The 22,286-nt window shown below is 41.3% G+C and overlaps 1 protein-coding gene across 41 annotated transcripts in view; it reads left to right on the top strand.

The window, feature by feature from the left end:
- Dscam1 (Down syndrome cell adhesion molecule 1) overlaps positions 1-22,286 on the top strand; it is a 65,564-nt gene that overhangs the window by 6,949 nt on the left and 36,329 nt on the right. For 11 of the 41 annotated variants that reach the window (XM_070278472.1, XM_070278471.1, XM_070278488.1 and 8 more), the window contains exons 3-6: positions 4,578-4,922; positions 10,617-10,787; positions 13,052-13,201; positions 15,019-15,151. In XM_070278472.1, the coding sequence (XP_070134573.1) occupies positions 4,578-4,922; positions 10,617-10,787; positions 13,052-13,201; positions 15,019-15,151 (799 nt within the window). Of the gene's footprint in view, positions 1-4,577; positions 4,923-8,335; positions 8,498-8,861; positions 9,024-9,466; positions 9,638-9,765; positions 9,928-10,064; positions 10,227-10,340; positions 10,503-10,616; positions 10,788-10,953; positions 11,072-11,202; positions 11,374-11,766; positions 11,924-13,051; positions 13,202-14,216; positions 14,341-15,018; positions 15,152-17,506; positions 17,634-18,334; positions 18,459-18,531; positions 18,656-18,756; positions 18,881-20,555; positions 20,680-20,986; positions 21,111-22,286 lie in introns of those variants that run through there. The other 30 variants (XM_070278456.1, XM_070278465.1, XM_070278460.1 and 27 more) reach the window with 27 other exon arrangements.

Below are 22,286 nucleotides of genomic sequence, written 5' to 3'. Positions count from 1 at the left end.
TAAAGAAGCTTTTATCTGGAAAGATACACAACTGTGATACGTATCTCGGAAATTAGCTTCATGTGTGAAGTGAGAAGATCAAGGGGCAGGGGATTACCCCAATTTTGGCGCCCCCTAAATGGAATGGAATCCAGGCACCATAATAATTTGTAAAATATGTTTATAGCCGCACCTTATACGCATTCCCCCTCCCGTAAATAAGACCGATCCCAGTTCCAGACGAAGAAACACTTATCTGCCAGAAATCATCTATGGATGTATACACTCCGTACGTCCAGGCATTTTTGATTGGACCCTCCTACCCGCAGCGTGTTCTCCTGACTGAGTCACGTTTTTGTGTGTTTTTGGACTGCCAACTCCTCAATCCATTTGTATCATTCACATCTCCATAATCTGCATACGGCCACAGAAATAATTTAAGGTTCCATTGTGGATACATTCGTATGAATTTTGTTAAAAACTCTCTTAGGGTCTTGCACGCGGTCTTAATTAATGCGCGCGAGACGCTGACGACATGAAGTTTATTTAATATGCAAAACACGTCTCTTGGTCTGGTCGTCCTCGGCATCGGCATCGCTTTCGTTATACGAGTATATAAACACAATCTATATGCTACTAATGCGGGGGACTACAGTGGTCACCCTATTTTTGAGGTCTTAAGCGACTCATCCACTCCTGAAACTCCCAACCAACCCCTTTTATATAGAATTTTAAATAAGAAACACCTTACGAAACACTTAATAAATGCACAATATTTAATATGTTTAGGGTAGGACCATACTGTATCTTCAAGATACATTCCCACACATCTTAACTTGAAGATGTTGCACGTGTGGGCTCTCTTTTATTTTATTTTTTGTAGACGTCCTCTCTTTTCTTCTGGGATATGATGGTATGCTTTCAATTAGAGACCACATCCACCCCCCAAGTTCTTTTATTTCTGCATGTCTCTCTTTGTCAGGCTTATTCCCAGATGCTTTTCTGTCTAAAAGAACAGTGGTTGAAACCACAAAAAAAGGGAAAATAAAATAATATTAATGATTTACTATAACGAAGACCCTCATATCTATATAATATTTTAGATATATAAAGAGACTTTGAATCAATCACTTATATCACGACCCAAACCACTGTGCAACATCGTTGAGGATACCCCTGTCACATCTACTAAAAAATCTCCCTGCTTCCACGTGGTCTGCTCCATTTCGCCCTAATTGTCACTCCTGTCTTCCTAACGGTGGCTCTTACGTGTCTCTCTGCACTACCACACCCCTCCCTCACACCTGGTTGCGGTTACCTGGCTTTGGTGGTGTTGTTGTCAGCTACTGTCGAGAGCGGCGTGTCGGCACAACGACTCTCTGACATCTTGCGCCCACAGTGTGCTGGACAGGTTAGCTTGCGGTTTCGGCCGTTCCACGGATGACTTGCAGACGGCGACAACACGGTGTCTGTGCTAGAACTGCGTGGGCATTACGTCTGCAATTATCTGTGTCACGCATTACTTAATCGAAGTGTACTCGTGTGAGCGCAGTGGGAAAAGTAATTATTTAGAAAAAATGCTTTTCAACATGTTTAAAATATATAATTACTGGCTGGGTTTCATTTAACCCATTAACACGATATAACCTTGCAGAGGGTATTATAATTTATTTAAGTTCTAAGGTTGTTACTTACTATTTTAGTCATCTAGGGATCGGCCGACAATATCAACTATCTTAGAACCTAACTCAAATCTTCTACAATTTCTAAAGAAAACACTGTTTATAAATTATAAATCTGAAAAAGTAAACCCTCATTGTCTTAGAATATATCTTTAGACTTCACAAATAAATATAACTTAAATCAACTTTAATAAAAAAATTAACAGTTTGCGAGGTTTGTGAGGGATTTATAGTTAAGTTATCGTAAGGCTGTAAAATAATCAAGTATCTAGTAATATTTTACTTTGAGCTTTTAATAGATAAGCACAGTCCGTGAAATTGAGTCTGTTTAGGAATTTTTCTGAACACGATTAAATAAATAAACAACCCCATAGTGTTAACAGAATTCCACGTCTATGACTGGATATATAAGCCTAGCTAGCTGAAACGTAAAGTGATGAATGAAAACTATTTAAAATAGTATCTTCGGGAGAATCTTTCGATGAAAAGATATTTCAGTACAAGTTTGATTCTTATTTTATTTTTAAATCCAAATAATTAGTTTGGGTGGACCTTAATTGCATTGTAAGCGTGATGAGTGCTGCTCGTATACTTATGTGGGTAAATGCCGCACGATTCGCATGAATGAGTGGGTACAATTGGCATTGAGATACCTGTTTGTCGCCGAACCCCTACCCTTTGCTCTCGAACAGCTGGCGAACTGGTTTCTTAACTCTCTCGAGCAGATGGTTTTTATTTCACCGATCCGATGCCAATCCAAATTGTTGGGATTTATTTTATTCTGAAGTTGAGGGTTCACGTCTCAATGAGGAAAGTGCGTGATATGGACTAATTTTGGTAGGCAGAGTTTTTTGGGTGGGCGTGGCCATGCGTGTGTGTGCTTATTGAAGTTTGGTGGCCTTTGTTTTTGTTTAGACGGAAGTTATTAGTTTCCAATTTCCCGACTATTCAAAAGGTGTTAAGGGTTTTTATTATATGTTTCAATGAAATGGGTTAATTAGTTGACCGGAAGAAACTCTACAATGCTATGTTCTCCTATTGAACTTTAATTATGGTAGTCTGGAAGTGTTGAATTCAGAGACATATAATTGAAATTCAATATTTGTTTATGACTTGGGTGTCGTAACTCAACACCTCTACAATCGCGTGTTTTGACCAGCTTTTAGTCTGTTTTTAATATGTTGTGAGTCATATTCCTTTTAGAGTTTATCCATACTTTTCATTAGCTTGTTTGTCAACTTTTATTATTCAAAAAATAGCAGAGTATTTATTTACTTTCAAGCAGCAGATTTGACCTCAGATGAAAAACTGCATCATCGTCAACAAAATTATCAACGTCTTGCCAATTGTCTGTTTAAGTGGAAAATTGTAGTGCGAAAAAAAATCATATTCTGTGAGCAATGTTTTTTAAGTGCTTCAGTAAGCTAACTTTTAATGTTCTGCCTGGCTTTTGCTTTGCTTCGCTGTTGCTTTGCTTTGTTTGATTCAAAAGCCGGCTTCTTAACCGGTTTCCCTCTGAGTTTTTATTTTATTTTATTTTTTTTTTGCGAACTGAAAGCTTTAGGTTTTGGAAAAAGAAAAAAAAGTAAACAAAAACACCTGCTGCTATTACGGTTGGGAAGCTGCAGATGATTGGCTTTGCTAAAAAAAAAGCAGGTGTGCTCTAAAATCGGGAATTTAGGAGGAAAGTAAGAAAAAGGGTATTGAAGTATCTTAACTATTTTTTAAGTTAAACTAAGGGTCATTTTAGTATTACATATTTGTAGAATAGCTCCAAACATATGTACATTTTTAAGACAAGACCGGAAATTAAATGACCTTCTCCGTGAGTTTCTGACTTTATTTTATATCTCTTCAAACCATTTTCTTCATTTCATCAGGAATTCTTAACAACAGCTGCAAAATATAATTCATAAATCTTGTTTCTTTTTTTCCATCCCGCATTTCTTGTTAACTTTTTTCTTTGCTTTCCTGATGGCCAACACATGTTGGGTAATATACAGTCGAACCTCCATAATTCAAACATTAAATTGCGAAAACAAAATTGCAAAAATAAAGAAAATAGTTTGTATTTCCTCTTAAAATGATAAATATTTTTCGAACAAGTAAATTGGCGTTCAAACTTTAAAAATCATTAAATAAAGTAGAGAAATAAATTAATTGAAATTGCAACTATCTTCCTGCTTTATTTCCCATGACGCTACTTCCGGTAAACTTTGCTTTGTGATGAATATCTTACAATTACTTTTAAAATATTTATTTCAATCGGAAGTCGTTGCAGTAGGAAAAGCATGCTTTACCTTTTGAATAGACAAATTGTTGGACTCCCCACCAATTGCAGCAAAATTGCGGGGGACGAACTTGTCGTCAACACCTTCTGCAAGTGTTGGCCATGAGGTATTCCATGAGGAATGAATAAAATTGAATATGAAAGCGCTTGTCAATGTGACAGTGACAAACAAATAGTTTCTGGTAGTCTAGGGGCTAAATGGGAGTTCGTCGAGTGTCAATGAACGATTTTTGCTGCTTGCTTTTTTTTTGTGTCTGTCGATGGCAGTGGGTGGAAGTGGCACAGTCCACGCCGACTGGTTAGGCTGGAAGGCAAAAAAAAAAAAAAAAAAGTAAAACACAGAAATGAATACTGCTTTTGTTGGGAGTCCAGCACCGGGAAGTCACTGATCCATGGCACTCAATTGTCAAACAACCGGGGCTCAAACAATAGTTTGGAGTGGTGACATGGATCGTGGAGACATGCATTTGAAAAGCAAACCATATACCAGTGCACTTCCGCAGCGGATGTTCTGTCCACAGAGCATAGCCACCTATTTGTTGATTGTGTTGGGTGCCAATTAGAAGCCATCTCCTGCTAGTTTCAATAAAATAAACTAATTTGTGTCTCTCTTTCGATAATTACAGTTTGCGGCAGTCAGAGTCTGGCTGCTAGCCCCCCCGATGCCGACCAGAAAGGACCAGTTTTCCTCAAGGAGCCCACCAACCGTATCGACTTTTCCAACTCCACCGGCGCCGAGATTGAGTGCAAGGCCAGCGGAAACCCCATGCCCGAGATTATCTGGATCCGTAGTGATGGTACAGCCGTGGGTGATGTTCCCGGTCTACGTCAGATCTCCTCAGACGGCAAACTGGTGTTCCCACCTTTCCGTGCCGAGGACTACCGTCAGGAGGTTCATGCCCAGGTCTACGCCTGTCTGGCCCGCAACCAGTTTGGATCAATTATTTCCCGGGATGTTCATGTTCGAGCCGGTAAGTTTTAAGGGTTCTGGGGTAAACCGAGGGCAGTGCAAGTGGGGAGTTTAGGTACGAGTTTTGTTTCTCGATCAGGATCAGCTCCTGAGTTGATATAAGCATGTCCGTCTGTCTGTTTCTACGCGATCTAGTCTCTCAGTCGATATAGAAACCGTTTAAGGTACTCCGCTTGAGAATCGGATGAGAATTAGGGAAGAAATAGCCATCACTGTGGGCCATATAGGGGAAAACCGCATTTTCAAGGGATCCCATCAGAAAAATGGACAAAAAATCTACAAAATATTTTGTCTCAGGATTTTGATGCAGAATGGTGGCAAATCGATCCAAAAATCGTTTAAGGTACTCCGCTTGAGAATCGCATAAGAATTGGGGAAGATATAGCCATCATTGTGGACCCTATAGAGGAAAACCGCATTTTCAAGGGATCCCATCAGAAAAATGGACAAAAAATTGGAAAAATATTTTGTCTCAGGATTTTGATGCAGAATGGTGGGAAATCGGTCTAGAAATCGTTTAAGGTACTCCTCTTGAGAATCGGATGAGAATTGGTGAAGATATAGCCATCACTGTTGACCTTATAAGGGAAAACCTGATTTTCAAGGGATCCCATCAGAAATATGGACAAAAAATTGAAAAAATATTTTGTCTCAGGATTTTAATGCAGAATGGTGCGAAATCGGTCTAGAAATCGTTTAAGGTACTCCGCTTGAGAATCGGATGAGAATTGGTGAAGATATAGCCATCGCTGTGGACCCTATAGGGGAAAACTGAATTTTCAAGGGATCCCATCAGAAAAATGGACAAAAAATTGAAAAAATATTTTGTCTCAGGATTTTGATGCAGAATGGTGGCAAATCGATCCAGAAATCGTTTAAGGTACTCCGCTTGAGAATCGGATAAGAATTGGGGAAGATATAGCCATCAGTCTGGACCCTATAGGGGAAAACCGCATTTTCAAGGGATCCCTTCAGAAAAATGGACAAAAAATTGAAAAAATATTTTGTCTCAGGATTTTGATGCAGAATGGTGGCAAATCGATCCAGAAATCGTTTAAGGTACTCCGCTTGAGAATCGGATAAGAATTGGGGAAGATATAGCCATCAGTCTGGACCCTATAGGGGAAAACCGCATTTTCAAGGGATCCCTTCAGAAAAATGGACAAAAAATTGAAAAAATATTTTGTCTCAGGATTTTGATGCAGAATGGTGGCAAATCGATCCAGAAATCGTTTAAGGTACTCCGCTTGAGAATCGGATAAGAATTGGGGAAGATATAGCCATCAGTCTGGACCCTATAGGGGAAAACCGCATTTTCAAGGGATCCCTTCAGAAAAATGGACAAAAAATTGAAAAAATATTTTGTCTCAGGATTTTGATGCAGAATGGTGGCAAATCGATCCAGAAATCGTTTAAGATACTCCGCTTGAGAATCGGATAAGAATTGCGGAAGATACAGCCGTCACTGTGGGCTCTATAGGGGAAAACCGCATTTTCAAGGGACCCCATCAGAAAAATGGACAAAAAATCTAAAAAATATTTCGTCTCATGATTTTGATGCAGAATGGTGGAGAATCGATCCAGAAATCGTTTAAGGTACTCCGCTTGAGAATCGGATGAGAAATGGGGAAGATATAGCCATCACTGTGGACCCTATAGGGGAAAACCGCATTTTCAAGGGATCCCATCAGAAAAATGGACAAAAAATTGAAAAAATATTTTGTCTCAGGATTTTGATGCAGAATGGTGGCGAATCGATCCAGAAATCGTTTAAGGTACTCAGCTTGAGAATCGGATAAGAATTGGGGAAGATATAGCCATCACCGCAAGGGTATATAACTTCGGCTCCGCCCGAAGATAACTTTCCTTTCTTGTTTTTTCAAAAATCAGTCTTTATGACCAAAATTTAAAACCAAATAAGACATAGATCGGTAAAACATCAAAAGTTTGAAAAGTAACCATTTAAAACTTGCACTGCCCTCTATTTATCCATTCACTTTCAGCTACTTCCCGTGGAAGAAATAGAAGACCCATCAACGTTGGTTTCGTATCTCTCTGCCATTCAACGTTGACTTCCCAGCCGCCAGATGCCAGTTGCCAGTTGCAGGTTGTCGGTTGACTTTGCGTGTCAAGTCGTTTTCTGCAGCGTTTAACCTCTCGTGTTTGGCTTATTGTTGCACCGATGGCGGCAATTAAAACCGAGCTTTACACCGTTTGGCTATCATTGAACGTTTGCGCATTGCCAAAGTTTTCCACACGCTTCCATTTTCGCACATTTCTCGGTAGAGTTTCTGCAACGTTCGGTGGAATTTGATGCATGCTGGCATTTCACTTTAACCGGTTGGCTTGCCTTTCGCCGGCGATTGACTTCCTGTGTGTTTTGTAGACACTGTACCTGTAAGTTGCCCCATAGTTAGACTTCAGGAGCTGCCACCACGGAGGATGTGCAACTCTCCAACGTGTCGCTGATGCAATTGTCACCTTATTTAGCTCGCCCCATATGGGGGTAAAGGCCAGACTCGACTCCCTTAGCTCCATCAGTCACTTCCGCTGGCTGGAAGCACCGTCTAAATAGGCCAGACTTGAACACATTTTAGTTAATTATGCTGGAGCCATGCCACCCGCTTACTCATCGCCAGCTGACGTGTTCCTTGCCAATTAGCCAGCACACCTAACCCGACAGCGACCTCTTCCTCCCGGCTCCACGGGCCTGACATCATTATTGTCGTTTGCTTTCGCTTACTATTAACCGACGGAATTTATCATTTTATGGTTCGTTCATGTATGAATAAAGCTTAGACTAGGAAGACTATGTTGTCCAGCTGGCAAGCCAGCTAGCTAGTTGGCCAAAATGAGTTATGGTCTACACCCTTAACACAGGCTGGCGTATAAAATATTTTGGTTAATTGAAATTAACTTTGTCTGTCCGGGCAGCGACACTGCCGTAGTTCCGAGGTTCTTCGTTTAATGAATTTCCAACCACAAGGTGGCTATAAAGTTAGGCGGTTCCAGGAGCCGACAAGTTAAGCTCTTTCAAGGTTGAATCGCATTTTGGGGCGACCGTGAGAACTAATCAGCAATGATTGCCCCGTTTTCCCAGTGGTCGCCCAGTATTACGAGGCGGATGTGAACAAGGAACATGTGATCCGCGGCAACTCGGCGGTGATTAAGTGTCTGATACCTTCGTTTGTGGCCGATTTCGTTGAGGTGGTTTCCTGGCACACCGATGAGGACGAGAACTACTTTCCGGGCACGGAATACGGTGCGATTCGAACTTCTAGTAGAAAATATACAAATTAGGTTTACTAACCAAGCCTGTTTCACCGAATATTCCTCCATTCTTTTCCAAGCATCATCACTCTTTTTTATTTAAACCCACAAACTCATTTAAACTTTCATTTCTTCTGTGTTTAGTCGTTTCGCAACACTACGAAGAGGATATACACAAGGCGTTTGTAATCCGCGGAAATTCCGCCATCTTAAAGTGTGATATACCGTCGTTTGTAGCCGATTTCGTAAATGTTATATCCTGGCATAGCGATGAGCAGGAGAATTTCTATCCAGGCACTGAATATGGTGTGTGATTAAGCTCCTTAGTCTGTGTGTGAGCTTCTAGAAAACTAGCACTACATATTTTTAACCACAAAACAATAAAACACTCTACAATGACTCACAGAACCACTTGTGTACAGTGCAAGTACAGTTAACAGGCCACACTATGTGCCACACTAATAACGAGATTTCTGTAAAATACACAACACACCAAACTCAAAAGTAACTCGATTAACCAACACTGGTTAGGCAGCAACTGTCGAACATGTTCCTGCGTGTCAGCTTCCTCGATCCTTCAGTGTTTCGCCTTCAGTTTGCCCCAAATTTCTTTAATTTTTGGTTCCCATTAAATATGTACATTTATTTGGATCATGTTGTGATGTTTTAGTTGTTGCGCAGTACTACGATACCGATGTAAATAAGGCCTATGTAATACGCGGCAATGCGGCGGTTTTGAAATGCGAAATCCCCTCATTCGTGGCCGATTTTGTTACCGTTGTATCCTGGCACACCGACCAGAACGAGGACTTTCTGCCAGGCAGCGAATATGGTTTGTTTCTAAGCGATTTTTGGTTACATTCCGGCTTAATGTTAGCTTTAGTTAGGCTCTGTACGATTGCGTGTTCATCCTAAATTATGGATAACTACCTACCCTACTACTCCTACTCTTTTTTGTGTTTACTTTTTATGCTTTTACCTTCTGTATCTGTCGGGGGATTCGTGTTGATGAGTCGTGTTATCAGAAGCAGTTTTAACCTTTTTGGCCAGAGACTTTCTCAGGGAAGCCAGTGCCCTCCAAGACGATTGCGCTTTAGAGTCCCATTAAGTGCACTCTTAGGAGAGGCACTCTTGTTTCAATTAGCTCGGTGCACATTTTCACACGCCCGCCTCACGCAAGGTGTGGGTTTTTCGTGTTCTCGGCTGGGTACCCTCGACCCTGTCCTCCCCCACTTTCATTATGTAATCAAAGTCGCCGTGTGAATTTAACTCCAGTTGTGCAACAATTCTACGAATCGGAGGTCAACAACGAGTACGTCATCAGAGGCAATGCAGCGGTGCTGAAGTGTTCGATTCCATCATTCGTGGCTGACTTTGTACAGGTTGTATCCTGGCAGGACGAAGAGGGTCAGCTCTACGGAACACTCGGCGAACAACAGGGATCCGGTACACATAGCACAATCACATATTTTACGAGCATAGGATTATCCCGACCCCCATTTGACAATCCCATCTCATAAATTAAACTTTTATTTCATTTTTCCCCTCTATCCTTGTGCAATCCCATTTTTCAGTCGTCAATCAGTATTACGAGGCAGAGGTGGTTTCCGAGTACGTCATTAAAGGCAATACGGCCGTACTGAAGTGCACCATTCCCAGTTTTGTGGCAGATTTTTTACGAGTGGAGGCGTGGGTGGCCAGCGATGGCACTGAGTACACCCCCCAGGAGGACTTTGGTATATCTAGTTCGATAGATCTTGTTGGGAGGATGTTAGTTATATAAGCTATATAGTTATATAAGTCCCAAAATCATTTCCTTCCTTCTTCCCTGCTTTTAGAATTATCACTATCCTTTGCATTTCTCCAATCTTAGTTGTTAATCAGTATTATGGCGCTGATATCCTGATGGAGTATGTCATTCGGGGCAATGCGGCGGTTCTCAAATGTTCCATTCCCTCCTTTGTGGCCGATTTCGTCCGTGTCGAGTCCTGGATTGACGAGGAAGGCACCGAACTGCGACCTTCTGAGGACTATGGTATTCTTATAAGGCGACTTTTTATTTAATTGGCAACTACTTTGAGGGCTTCATTCCTACCCAATCCCTGAACTATCATTTCCTTTTCATTTTAAACATTAAAAACCTTTTCAGTTGTGAATCAGTTCTACGAGGCTGAGATTTTGACCGAATATGTGATCAGGGGCAATGCAGCGGTTTTGAAATGTTCGATTCCCTCCTTTGTGGCCGACTTTGTACGCGTGGAGTCCTGGATCGATGATGAGGGCAATGTCCTGACCTTTTCCGACAACTACGGTGCGAAGCAGAGCTTCTCTTAGGCTTAACTTAGTTGTTTCATGACTCACACTCCCAATACATCCCTTTCCTGCATTTTCCCAAGTTATATTTATGATTTTCTTCGATCTTTAGTCGTTTCGCAGTTCTACATTACCGAGGCAGAGAATGAATATGTGATTAAAGGCAATGCCGCGGTGGTCAAGTGTAAGATTCCCTCGTTCGTGGCCGATTTCGTTCAGGTCGAGGCCTGGGTGGATGAGGAAGGCACCGATTTGTGGCGCAACAACGCCTCCAGCTCCTATGGTACAGATTACTCTGATTGATTTTTTAGTGTGTTTAGTGTTTCTGTTAGGGTTTATCTGACATCCCTTTCCCGATCCTTAATTTCAAGCTACTTTATACTTTCTTTTCCGACTTAGTTGTAATTCAAAGCTACGAGTCCGAGGCGGACAATGAGTACGTCATTAGGGGCAATTCCGTGGTGATGAAGTGTGAGATTCCCTCGTACGTGGCGGACTTTGTGTTCGTCGATCTCTGGCTGGACTCGGAGGGTCGCAACTACTATCCCAACAATGCCGAAGAGACGGGTACATGGGCTTGGCTTTCCTTGTTCCACCTTTCTTCGAGATCTCCAAACATTTTCCAGCTCAACTCCTAAACTCCTTTAGTATGTTTTTTTTTATTTCATCAAGTATGGTATTCCTCTGGTATTCTTCAGTTGTCCACCAGTTCTATCAGACGCGGGTTATAGATGAGTTTGTACTTCGAGGCAACTCGGCCACCCTGAAGTGTCTGGTGCCTTCGTTCGTGGCAGATTTCATCGACGTTGAGGGCTGGATCGACGAGGAAGGTGTCGAGATCCTGAGGCCTCTGCCAGACGACTCCATGGGTAACCCTCTAGATTTTCGGGCCTAGGCTAGTCAAACCATCCACATCTCCATTCCCAGTCCGCTTCCCCTCCTAACCGTGTTCCACCATCTCCGTCTTGCAGTGGTAAAGCAGTTTTTTGAGTCCCAAGTCTACGACGAGTACGTGATCAAGGGTAATGCGGCCATTTTCAAGTGCCAGACGCCCTCGTTTGTGGCGGATCACGTTGATATTACCGATTGGATCGATACCGATGGCGGGACTTTCACCAAGAACCTGACTGGTAGGACCCGTAGACGTGTAGACTGTCGTTTGATTAGCCACATGAAGGGGGTTCCTGCCATTAACTTTATGATTTTACCCCGCTCCTCACTCAATCAATCTTTCCGTAAACTTTGCAGTTGTGCCACAATCCTACACCGTCAATGTCATGGACGAGTCCATACTGAGGGGCAATAGCGCCATCCTTAAGTGCCACATACCCAGTTTCGTGGCCGATTTCATTGTGGTCGATTCGTGGGTGGAGGACGAGGAGCGAGTTATTTATCCCCAGGAGGATATCGCAGCCAGCGGTAAATTATCAGAATAAGAGCTCTCGCATTGCCCACTCCCCACGTCATAATCCTCCGACTCCTTTCCGATTCGGTTTGCTTCGATCTGTTCTCGATCATGTCTCGAAGGACCCTCAAATGGGATCATTTTCAGCGCTGCTTAGGCTTTCAATTCTCTTTAATTTCCATTCTTCTATCCTTTTTTGTTTATTTCTCTCCAATCCTCAATCCAATCACTATGATTTTTATGATTTTTTCCCATCCAAAATATCCATGGGTCGCTCCTGACTCGCCCGAAACGAAACCCGAAACCCTTCATGTAGTTGAAAGTAGCGTTGTCCTGTAGTCTAGTGTAAATACGTGCAAAAATGCTAATAAATGATTAAACTTAATAAACTTAACAACTGTACATACAACTCATCTCAGATTCTAAAATTCTTGTAAATATATTAATAAATGTATATTCTATACCGACATCATGTAATACATATGAAATAAAATTATTGGCATTTTTGCTGGTGCATGTTTATAAAGAGCATTGCTAGGAATTTAAGAATTGAATGCAAAAAATAAAAATGTATACAAAGGTAAAAATAAATAAGCTTAACAATTTAATAAACTTGTTTAAAGTTCACGCCACAAATTCCTGGCTATGCTGTTGTACAGCTCATATTTAAGATAGAAAATGTATTCAAACTTTTTATTAAAAATAATTTTTGAATATATTTTTAAACGTTATCGTATAACAAAGATTGAAGGACTTTATTTATTTTTAGCAAGCTTATATAAATATTATATTTATACATAAAATGTAAATATCAACATAAAAAGTTGTAAAATATTAAATGTCCTATTAAACTACCTTCAATCTAAGTTCATTAAAACTCCATTTAAAAAGTCACATCGCATGATATAAAATTAACTAAATTCACAGCACAATTCGCCAAAGAAAACATATAAATTAAATTATTAAAAAAAATAAATAATAACAATCAAAGGTGTGGCTTTTAATGTCTTGCAAGTAAATTCAATTAAGTCCTTTAAAACTTAATTAAATTTAATAAAATGTAGTTGCTTAAAAAATGTTAATGTTATATAGCCCCTTACTAATAATTATATTTTATCTATCGTTAATTCTGCCTGAATCAGATGGCAAATATCTGGTACTACCCTCTGGAGAACTGCATATCCGCGAAGTTGGACCCGAGGATGGATACAAGAGCTACCAGTGCCGCACCAAGCATCGTCTGACTGGAGAGACCAGGTTGAGTGCCACAAAGGGACGATTGGTCATTACAGGTAAGTCCGCCTTGTTGGCCAAATGATTTTTCAAAGAAATTATAAAAAAAAGCTTCAGTTATACTTGTTTAATTTTGAAACTTAAAAAAAGTTGTACCAATAATTATTAAATATGATAGATAACTGAAGTTTTTTGTTGATTAAACTTCACAAATTTAAGTAAACTACAAGTAGTTTCTTGATTTCTAGATTTTTAGTTACCTAGTTTCATTTTCTTCTTAAAAAAGTGTTTTTATATTATTTTAAATTTATTATTTACTTAAGTTTTTAAAGTTTACTCTATTTTACTGAAAAAAAGAAAAAGATACACCGTTTTAGTTAAAAAACTAAAAATTGTATCTTTTTCTTCAGCTTAAAATGTTTGGATTCATTTGTTCTTTAACCTAAATATTCATTTGACTAAAATGGCTATATTTCTTAAAATATATTTAAAGTTTCACACAAATTTTCTATTTTTGGCATTAAAATAAAAAGAAGTCCAGACATTTTTTGCCTCGCTGGGAAACTGTCTTGGATACATGATTTGTTTCTAGAGCTTTAAAGAGCACAGTATCTCCGGCAATTTCTTGGCGATCTTTATAAGCATAACATAAGCAACAATTCTTTGAATATATAGAAATGCAATCAAAAAGATTTTTCGCTTAAAATCTCTTTCTTTGCGAAAAAAATATACGATCTAGATTGCTCATTTGAATGCGAAATTAAAAATTTAAAAATAATTGGCCTACTTGGGGCCTACGAGGTCAAAGAATTGCTGCTATAGCCTAAGTCTAAATTGAAAACTGCCTGAATGTTGGGATAGGGTACTCGACAATGAAAAGAGCTTGCAATAAAGCCAGTAGCGTAGGTGTGGTCCGTTTTCCCAATAAGCCAAATAAGCCATTACTTTAGTGGTAAGAGATCCATTCATATCCTCCTTCTAAATGCGCCCAAGGTAAGTGCCACATTCAGTTTCAGACCTTCTTAATATTATCACATTATTATTATGGTTGTTTATTCTAAACTTCATTCACAGAACCAGTTGGCACGGTTTCTCCAAAGTTTCCCAATACCCAGACCAGCAGTAGCTTCACGGGAGAAGCCGGCTTTAGCCAGACACTTCTTTGTCCTGCCCAGGCCTATCCAGCTCCATTGTTTAGGTAGGAATAATGTTTGTTATCCTGGGAAAGGCTAGTTTCCAATTTGGGCTTCATTTTAAGAGAACTCATCGTAAAACTTTGAAATTCTTTAAGAACCTATTGCCAGTGTTGGGCCCAGACTTTTGTCTGGCAATGACATCAAAGTGGTTCAGTTCAGTGCTGGCCTGCCCACCACACTTTTGTGTCCAGCTCAGTCCTATCCAGTGCCATTCTTTAGGTGAGAACTATCCCAACTGAGGGGGTATTTCTATATAATCCTCTACTTCCCTCTTAGAGCCTGTTGGCAGTGTTGGTCCTCGTCTTACAAGCGGCGATGAGTCCCGCATCCTAAGAGTAAAGCAGACGGCCAGTGCCACGCTTCTCTGCCCGGCCCAGGCCTATCCGGTGCCGTTTTTTAGGTAAACTAGCCCAACATTGAGGCAGCATTTCCTTAGTTAGGCTTTGAGTATTAAAAGCTCCTCAATAAATTCTAGAACCTGTTGCCAGTGTGAGTCCCAAAGTCACAGCAGGCGATGATGCCATTAAGATTCCCAAAGTATCTGCGGGAAGCAGTGCCACTCTCATGTGTCCTGCTCAGGCTTATCCGGTGCCCTTTTATAGGTAAACCCATTCCAACATTGGGGCAAATAGAATCTGTATTTGATTTCCTTGAATTTGATTTCGAATAACCTCTTGTAGAGCCTGTTGGTAGTGTTAGTCCCCAGTTGAGTGGGAATGGCAACCAGGAGCACATAACTCTAATCCGTGTGCCCAAGATGGGAAGTGTCACGTTGATGTGTCCGGCTCAGGCCTATCCAGTGCCCTTCTTTAGGTAATCTCCCAACTTCAGGCAGGAACTTTAATTCGAAATGTCAGTCTTATCCCTTAAATCCCTTTCAAGAACCTGTGGGCAGTGTTGGGCCAAAGCTGACATCCGGAGACGATTCGCGGACTGTGAGGGTTAGACTGGCAGAAAGTATAACTCTTCTTTGTCCAGCTCAGGCTTATCCAGTTCCTTTCTATAGGTATTTGACAAATACATAGTTTCTTTCCTAATATCAGACAGTCAACTAAGGGGTTTCTTTTTATTCCCAAACTAATATTTTCTCTACAGAACCTGTGGGCAGTGTCAGTCCCAAAATAAATGCAGGAGAAGATCTAAAACATGTAAAGGGCAGACTGGGACCAGATTTGAGTTTGTTTTGTCCAGCTCAGGCATATCCAACTCCTTTCTTTAGGTAATTGTCCCTAACTTAGTTTAAGCAGTTTTCAAGTAGCGTAGCTATCCGTATAACTATGCCAAAAACTTGACTTTCAGAGCCTGTTGGTAGCGTCAGTCCTAAGATTAGTACAGGAGAGGATTTCAAGCACTTGAAGGGAAAAAGTAGCCATGATTTGAGTTTACTTTGTCCAGCTCAGGCTTATCCTCAACCATTTTATAGGTAAATGTCCCTTCTACCGCAGTTTTCAACTAGATTTAATAGGTATAGAGATAGAATCAATAATCTGTGAACTTTGCAGAACCCATTGGTAGCGTTAGTCCCAAGATTACCAATTCTGATGATCTGAAGCACATTAAGGCCAAAAACTTGAGCAGTTTAAGCCTCCTTTGTCCAGCTCAGGCCTATCCACAACCAATTTCTAGGTAAATTATACCTAACCTAACCCAACATTCCTTAATTTTATTACAATTTTGTTAGGATAATATATAGGATTATTGTTTTTTAAGAACCCGTTGGCAGCGTGGCGCCTAAACTCAATTTCCTGGAGCGTTTCAAAATGATGCAAATCAGTGGAGGCACCACTTTCAACATTCAGTGTCCAGTTCAATCCTATCCAATGCCTTTTTTTAAGTAAGACTTCCATTTAATCCTACTGTAGAGCCCGTGGGTAGTGTTAGACCCAAGGTGAATCCCCAGGACAAGCACCAGTTCATAGACGTTGAAATGTCGAGCAGCTATGCCTTGCTTTGCCCGGCACAGTCCTACCCAACACCTGCCTTCAGGTGGGTTTCCTTTTAAGAATTATTATTATTAGTTTGTGTGATTTCTCTTGTAGAACCCGTTGGCTCTGTCAAACCGAAAATAAATATTCAGGACAAGCTGCAGACACGCGAGATAGCCGGAGGAGTTGGTTTCGCTTTGCTCTGCCCGGCCCAGTCCTATCCCATTCCAGCCCACAGGTGCGGAAAATATGCCACCAATTTGGCAAATTGTTCAATTACCAGGGCGTTTTCTGCATTTTTGGGGCTTTGTTGTTAAAGTGATTATATTATTAGGCGGTACTGCCTTCCCATTTCGGTATTCAGGCAGTTGAATGGATAGTTTTTCGGGAAGTGAAAACTTTTATTGTTTTTTTGCAGAGCCCATTGGTAGCGTGCCACCGAAAGTTAGCATTGACGACGAGGTGGCCAATGCACGTGGCTTTGTGGGCAGAAGCTTGAGTCTCAAATGTCCAGCCCAGTCTTATCCCATACCAGTTTATAGGTAGGTTTCTCCAACATTTAGGCAGTTTTCTTACATCTCTGAACAAGCTTTAATAAATCGCCTCTTGAACAGAACCCGTGGCCTCTGTTCCTCCGAAATTGAACCTCCTTGAAAGAGTTCGCACCATGGAGGTCGCCCAAGGGGCACGTTATGCCATGCAGTGTCCTGGCCAGGCTTTTCCCGTTCCCATTAATAGGTAATTGCACCCTTAGCTCCAACATTCAGGTTGATTTTTGGTCATAGAATATTTTCAAGCTTAGAACTCCTCTTTTATTCTAGAACCCGTTGGCTCTGTGCCTCCAAAAATCAACAATATCAACGACAAATTCCAGTTGATGCAGGTTAAACTGAAAAGCGACTTTGATATGCAGTGTCCTGGTCAGGCCTATCCTGTGCCAATTGTTAGGTGGGTTTCATGTCAGTCTATCCCAGCGTTCAGGTTATTCTCAGCAGAGTTTTTTTTTACCAAATGATTTTTATTGACCTTTAGAGCCCATTGGTTCCGTGCCGCCAAAGATTACTAGTCTGCACGACAAGTTCCAAGTCCTGCAAGTGAAGCTAGCTGAGGACTTTTCCATGCAATGTCCTGGTCAGGCATATCCAGTGCCTATAGTTAGGTGGGTTTCTCGGTTATCTCTATCCCAGCATTTTAGAAGGGCTATCTTAGACAGAACTTTATTATAATTATTTGCAATTTATAGAGCCCATTGGATCTGTGCCTCCTAAAATCACAAGTCTTTCCGACAAGTTCCAAGTCCTGCAAGTAAAACTCGCAGAAGAATTCTCCATGCAATGTCCTGGTCAGGCATATCCTGTGCCTATAGTTAGGTTAGTACCAGAAACCTTGGCCAACATTCAGGTTAAGATTAGTTCCATCGATTTGGATCATAATACTTATTAAACTCTTTAGAACCTGTTGGCTCTGTGGCTCCAAAAGTCGATACCCGCGATGAGTTTACGTTTGCCAGGACTCGCTTGGGAGCTTCGAAGGCTCTGATCTGCCCAGCTCAGTCGTATCCCATGCCATTGTTTAGGTAATTCCCACGAGTTCCGTCTCATCATTCAGGTCAGGTTTTAGGAAGATATATAATAAGTATATACTTTTAGAGCCTGTTGGCAGTGTGGCTCCTAAAGTTGATATCAAAGATGAGATCAACTATGCTCGGGTGGCTTTAGATCATAGCCTGGCTATAGTTTGTCCAGCTCAGTCATACCCCGTGCCCGCCTTTCGGTGAGTGCCTCTCCCTATTTTCAGGCAGTTTACTTAGCTTCAGTATCAGATCAAAATTTCTTACCCTATTGTAGAGCCTGTGGGCAGTGTGGCACCAAAAGTAGATCCTAACGATCGTATCAAGTGGGTGGATAAGCCAAGTGGCAGGTCTCTGAACTTGCTCTGTCCGGCGCAATCCTTTCCAGTGCCCGCTGCTCGGTAAGCTTTAATATTCAACCTTTCCCAGGGGCAGTTTTCAATGGAGAATCTTAGGATCTAAAATTATTAGAATCTTAAAGTTAAAAACACTTTCTTGCAGAGCCTGTTGGCAGTGTGGCGCCAAAGGTAGATGTCAAGGATCGCATCACCTGGCTTGATAAGCCTGAGGGACAGGCCCTAAACTTGCTGTGTCCAGCTCAATCATATCCCATGCCGGCTTATAGGTAGGATTACCTGCCACTCAGTTCTCTTAGTCAGGCAGTTTTCAGTTTCAAATCTCTGTATTTTATTTGTCAGAACCTGTGGGCAGTGTGGCACCCAAAGTCGATATGCACGATAAGTTCGATGTAGCCATCAAAAGCTCAAACAAATCTTTAAACCTATTCTGCAAGGCTCAGGGATATCCAATGCCAGCCTTTAGGTAAACACATTGTTGAGTACAGAACCCATCAGAAGTAGTTTTCAGTTAGATTGGAGAAATAATAGGGGCTATATAGGTTAAAAAGTAACCCTCTCTTGCAGAACCTGTGGGCAGTGTAGCTCCCAAAGTTGATTTTCAAGATAAACTTGGATTCGCTATTAGAAGTTCAAATAGTTCCTTGAATTTGCTCTGCAAAGCTCAAGGGTATCCTATGCCAGCATTTAGGTAAATAAATCGCTGATTAAAAACCCTTTTTTTTCAGAACCCGTTGGCAGCGTGGCTCCCAAAGTAGAAATCAAAGACAAACTGGGCATATTTGTGGCCAAAGCTACTAGTTCCATGGCCCTTCTATGTCCAGCCCAATCCTATCCCATGCCAGCTTATAGGTAATTTCTTAAATCATTGTCCTGTAGCCCTAACTAAACTAGTTCAGGCAGTCTGGCAACTAATAACTGGTATTAATGTCTTGAATTCTTTAGAGCCCATTGGCAGTGTTGCTCCTCGAGTTAATCGCAAGGATGAGTTCAATCATGACCGCATTAGTAGTTTGAAGACTATTTCCATCCAGTGTCCAGCTCAGGCGTTTCCCGTGCCCCTGTATAGGTAAACGTCGAGTGCTTAAAGTCCTTTCGTTTAGTAGTTTTAATAACTTGAATGAAAATTAGCTTTATTCCCTATTCCCCTTTAGAACCTGTTGGAAGTGTGGCGCCCAAAGTCAATAAGAACGATGAGTTCAGTCACGACCGGACAGCCATTGGAGGGAGGGTGGCCCTTCGCTGTCCTGCGCAGTCATTTCCGGTTCCCTTCTATAGGTTTGTCATTGTCGAGTTTACCCTTTCGAACGTCCTTCCCAGGCATTTGCCTAGTTTCCTTCTGTATCGTGTTCCAATGTTTCAGAGCCTGTGGGCAGCGTGGCGCCGCGTGTCAACAAGAAAGACGGCTTCAGCCACGACAGTATCCGGCTGGGGCAAACAATAGCCATTTTCTGTCCTGCCCAGGCCTACCCCGTGCCCTTCTATAGGTAACACACCCAAGCAAGCCAATTGAGGGCTTACCGAAAGTTTTTCCATTAAAATCAAGCTGGGATTAAGTTGTCAGGCCTCATTGGCTTCCAATTATAATTGGCTTTGTGTCCAGCTTTGTTGGCCTATTTAACCCATTCAGTGTCATGTGTTTTAGTAAAGCCCCCACCCCTTCTGAAGTCTATCAAGTGGCAGTTATTGTTGTCAAGTATCTCGGGCAGTTTTCAATGATGGCTTAGGTCTAAAGGATTTATTTCTGGATATTTGATTTTAGAGCCTGTGGGTAGTGTACCGCCCAAAATTAGTGTTGGTGAGCGACGCAAGGATGCGGAAGTTCCCAAAAATGGCGACATAAGCATTTTCTGTCCAGCTCAGTCGTACCCGGTTCCAGCATTTAGGTGAGGTTCTTATAAGAGGCAGTTTTCAAATGATATGAGTAATAAAGGCTTCAAATATGTGATATTTTCCAGAACCTGTGGCTAGTGTAGGACCAAAAATCAGTGTAGGCGAGCGTCTCAGAGATGCTGGTGCAGCTTCAAATGCGACGTTGACTCTATTTTGCCCAGCCCAGTCCTATCCAGTGCCTTCTTTTAGGTAAACCAATCATTCAGGCAGTTATTAGAATAGTATTTAGTTTAGAAATTAATTTTTTTGACATTTTTTAGAGCCCGTTGGTAGTGTGGCGCCCAAAATTAGTGTTGAAAATCGACTTAAGAATGCTGAAGCTAGAAAGGGCTCCAGTTCCACTCTCTTCTGTCCTGGACAGGCTTATCCTGTGCCATTTTTTAGGTAAACCATGTGAATATTTTCAGGCAGTTTCCAGTTTAAGGTTTATTTTTGCATGTTAGGTTATTCAATACATTCCTTTTATTATATAGAGCCCGTGGGAAGTGTGGGACCTCGACTGACTTCAGGAGATAAAACCCGTAATGTGGATATTGCATCCAGTGGCAGTGTTACATTGTTGTGTCCCGCGCAGGCTTATCCGGTTCCATTTTTCAGGTGATTTCCTCGAGGCATTCAGGCATTTATCAATAACTTTTAGGACCGTCAGGTTTTGATGGAAATTTTGTGATTTATTTTATTTTAGGGCCCATAAGTGGGTCTGCTCCTCGGGTGGCTTTGATTCAGAAAACCAATATTGAATACGTTCGTCATGGTGGGACGGTGGCCATAGTGTGTCCGGCTCAGGGTTATCCAGTGCCAGTTTTTAGGTGAGGCCCAACATGAAGGCAGTATAATCCTTGTTACAAAGGATTATACTAGTTGTAGTTAACTGAAATCAAAATTTTATTTTATTAAAATATAGAGCCCATTAGCAGTACGGTTCCCAAAGTTGTTTCTCTGGCCAAGTTCGATATGAAAAGTTATGCAGGTCATGCTACATTGGCTTTACTGTGTCCAGCTCAGGGTTACCCAGTGCCAGTTTTTAGGTAAAAATCCAAAATTTTAAATCAATATTCAGGCAGTATTTGGTTTTTTTGTAAGATTACATAGTCTTATAATGAGCTATTCTGTTTTTGTAGAACCCGTTTCTAGCACTGCTCCAAAAGTGCCACCCTTGCAGTCGAGACCTTTGGTCGTTCCTGGACATTCAAGTCTGTCTATCTTATGTCCTGCCCAGGGATATCCCGCGCCTAGTTTTAGGTGTGTTTAGTAAATACTTAAAACTATTTCTTTTCCACTCATTCGGGCAGTTTTCATTTAAAGTTTTGAATAATTCTAAGAGTTCATACTCCTTTTTTAGAACCCATCAGCAGTAGCCCTCCCAAGATAAATGCCTTGACTTATAAACCTAATATTGTGGACTCTACTATGACCACTGCTATACTAAGTCCTGCTCAGGGTTATCCTGCTCCAAGTTTTAGGTTGGTTTTTATAAGAATATTAATCCTCATTGTTGAGCTCTGATTTCCACCTTTCGGTTTTCCGAAATAAACATTTTGGCAGAAATCTAATATGATTTATTCCATATATGGAACTTCTAGAGCCCGTTGGTGGCAAGGCTCCTACCTTGCTCTCCAATGACATCAAACGTTCTTGGATCGAGCGGATGCAGGCCACCAATATGGCCATTTTCTGTCCTGCCCAGGCTTTTCCCGTCCCTGTTTATAGGTTCGATTTTGAGAACTTTGGTGATAAAATAGAAAAAGATTGTAGATCCACTTTCTTTTACTTTTTCTTTCGTTGGACACCAAGTGTTTTTCAGAACGGAAATAGGTATTTTTTCTTTGTGCCGTCTGCTTGCATATATCCGGTGGCGATTAGCTGGTTAGGCCAGAAACGTGACTTTAATTATGCATGAGGAGTGTGAACTTTTGCCCCGTAGCTCGAGTCTTGGACTGGGTAGGGGCGGTTGGGGGCGGGCGGTTCATTCATAAAAATGCGCGCGCAAAGCAAAACACAAACAAAATACAAAGGCACCTATAAAAGTAAGCTACGTAAACAAATCAAAAGAGAATCGGTAAACAGACACCCACCGGTCTGCCTCTTTACCCTTTCTTTTGTGCATTTGTGTGTGTGCCAAAGTTTGTAAACAAAACCGGCGCTCAGCTGGTGGACTCTCTCGCTCTCTCTCTGAGAGGGAAAAACTCTCTCGCTCTCCCTAG

This window comes from Drosophila bipectinata, chromosome 2R (genome assembly GCF_030179905.1).
Source record: "Drosophila bipectinata strain 14024-0381.07 chromosome 2R, DbipHiC1v2, whole genome shotgun sequence".
NCBI lineage: Eukaryota > Metazoa > Arthropoda > Insecta > Diptera > Drosophilidae > Drosophila > Drosophila bipectinata.
This window is presented reverse-complemented; position numbering and strand designations above follow the sequence as displayed.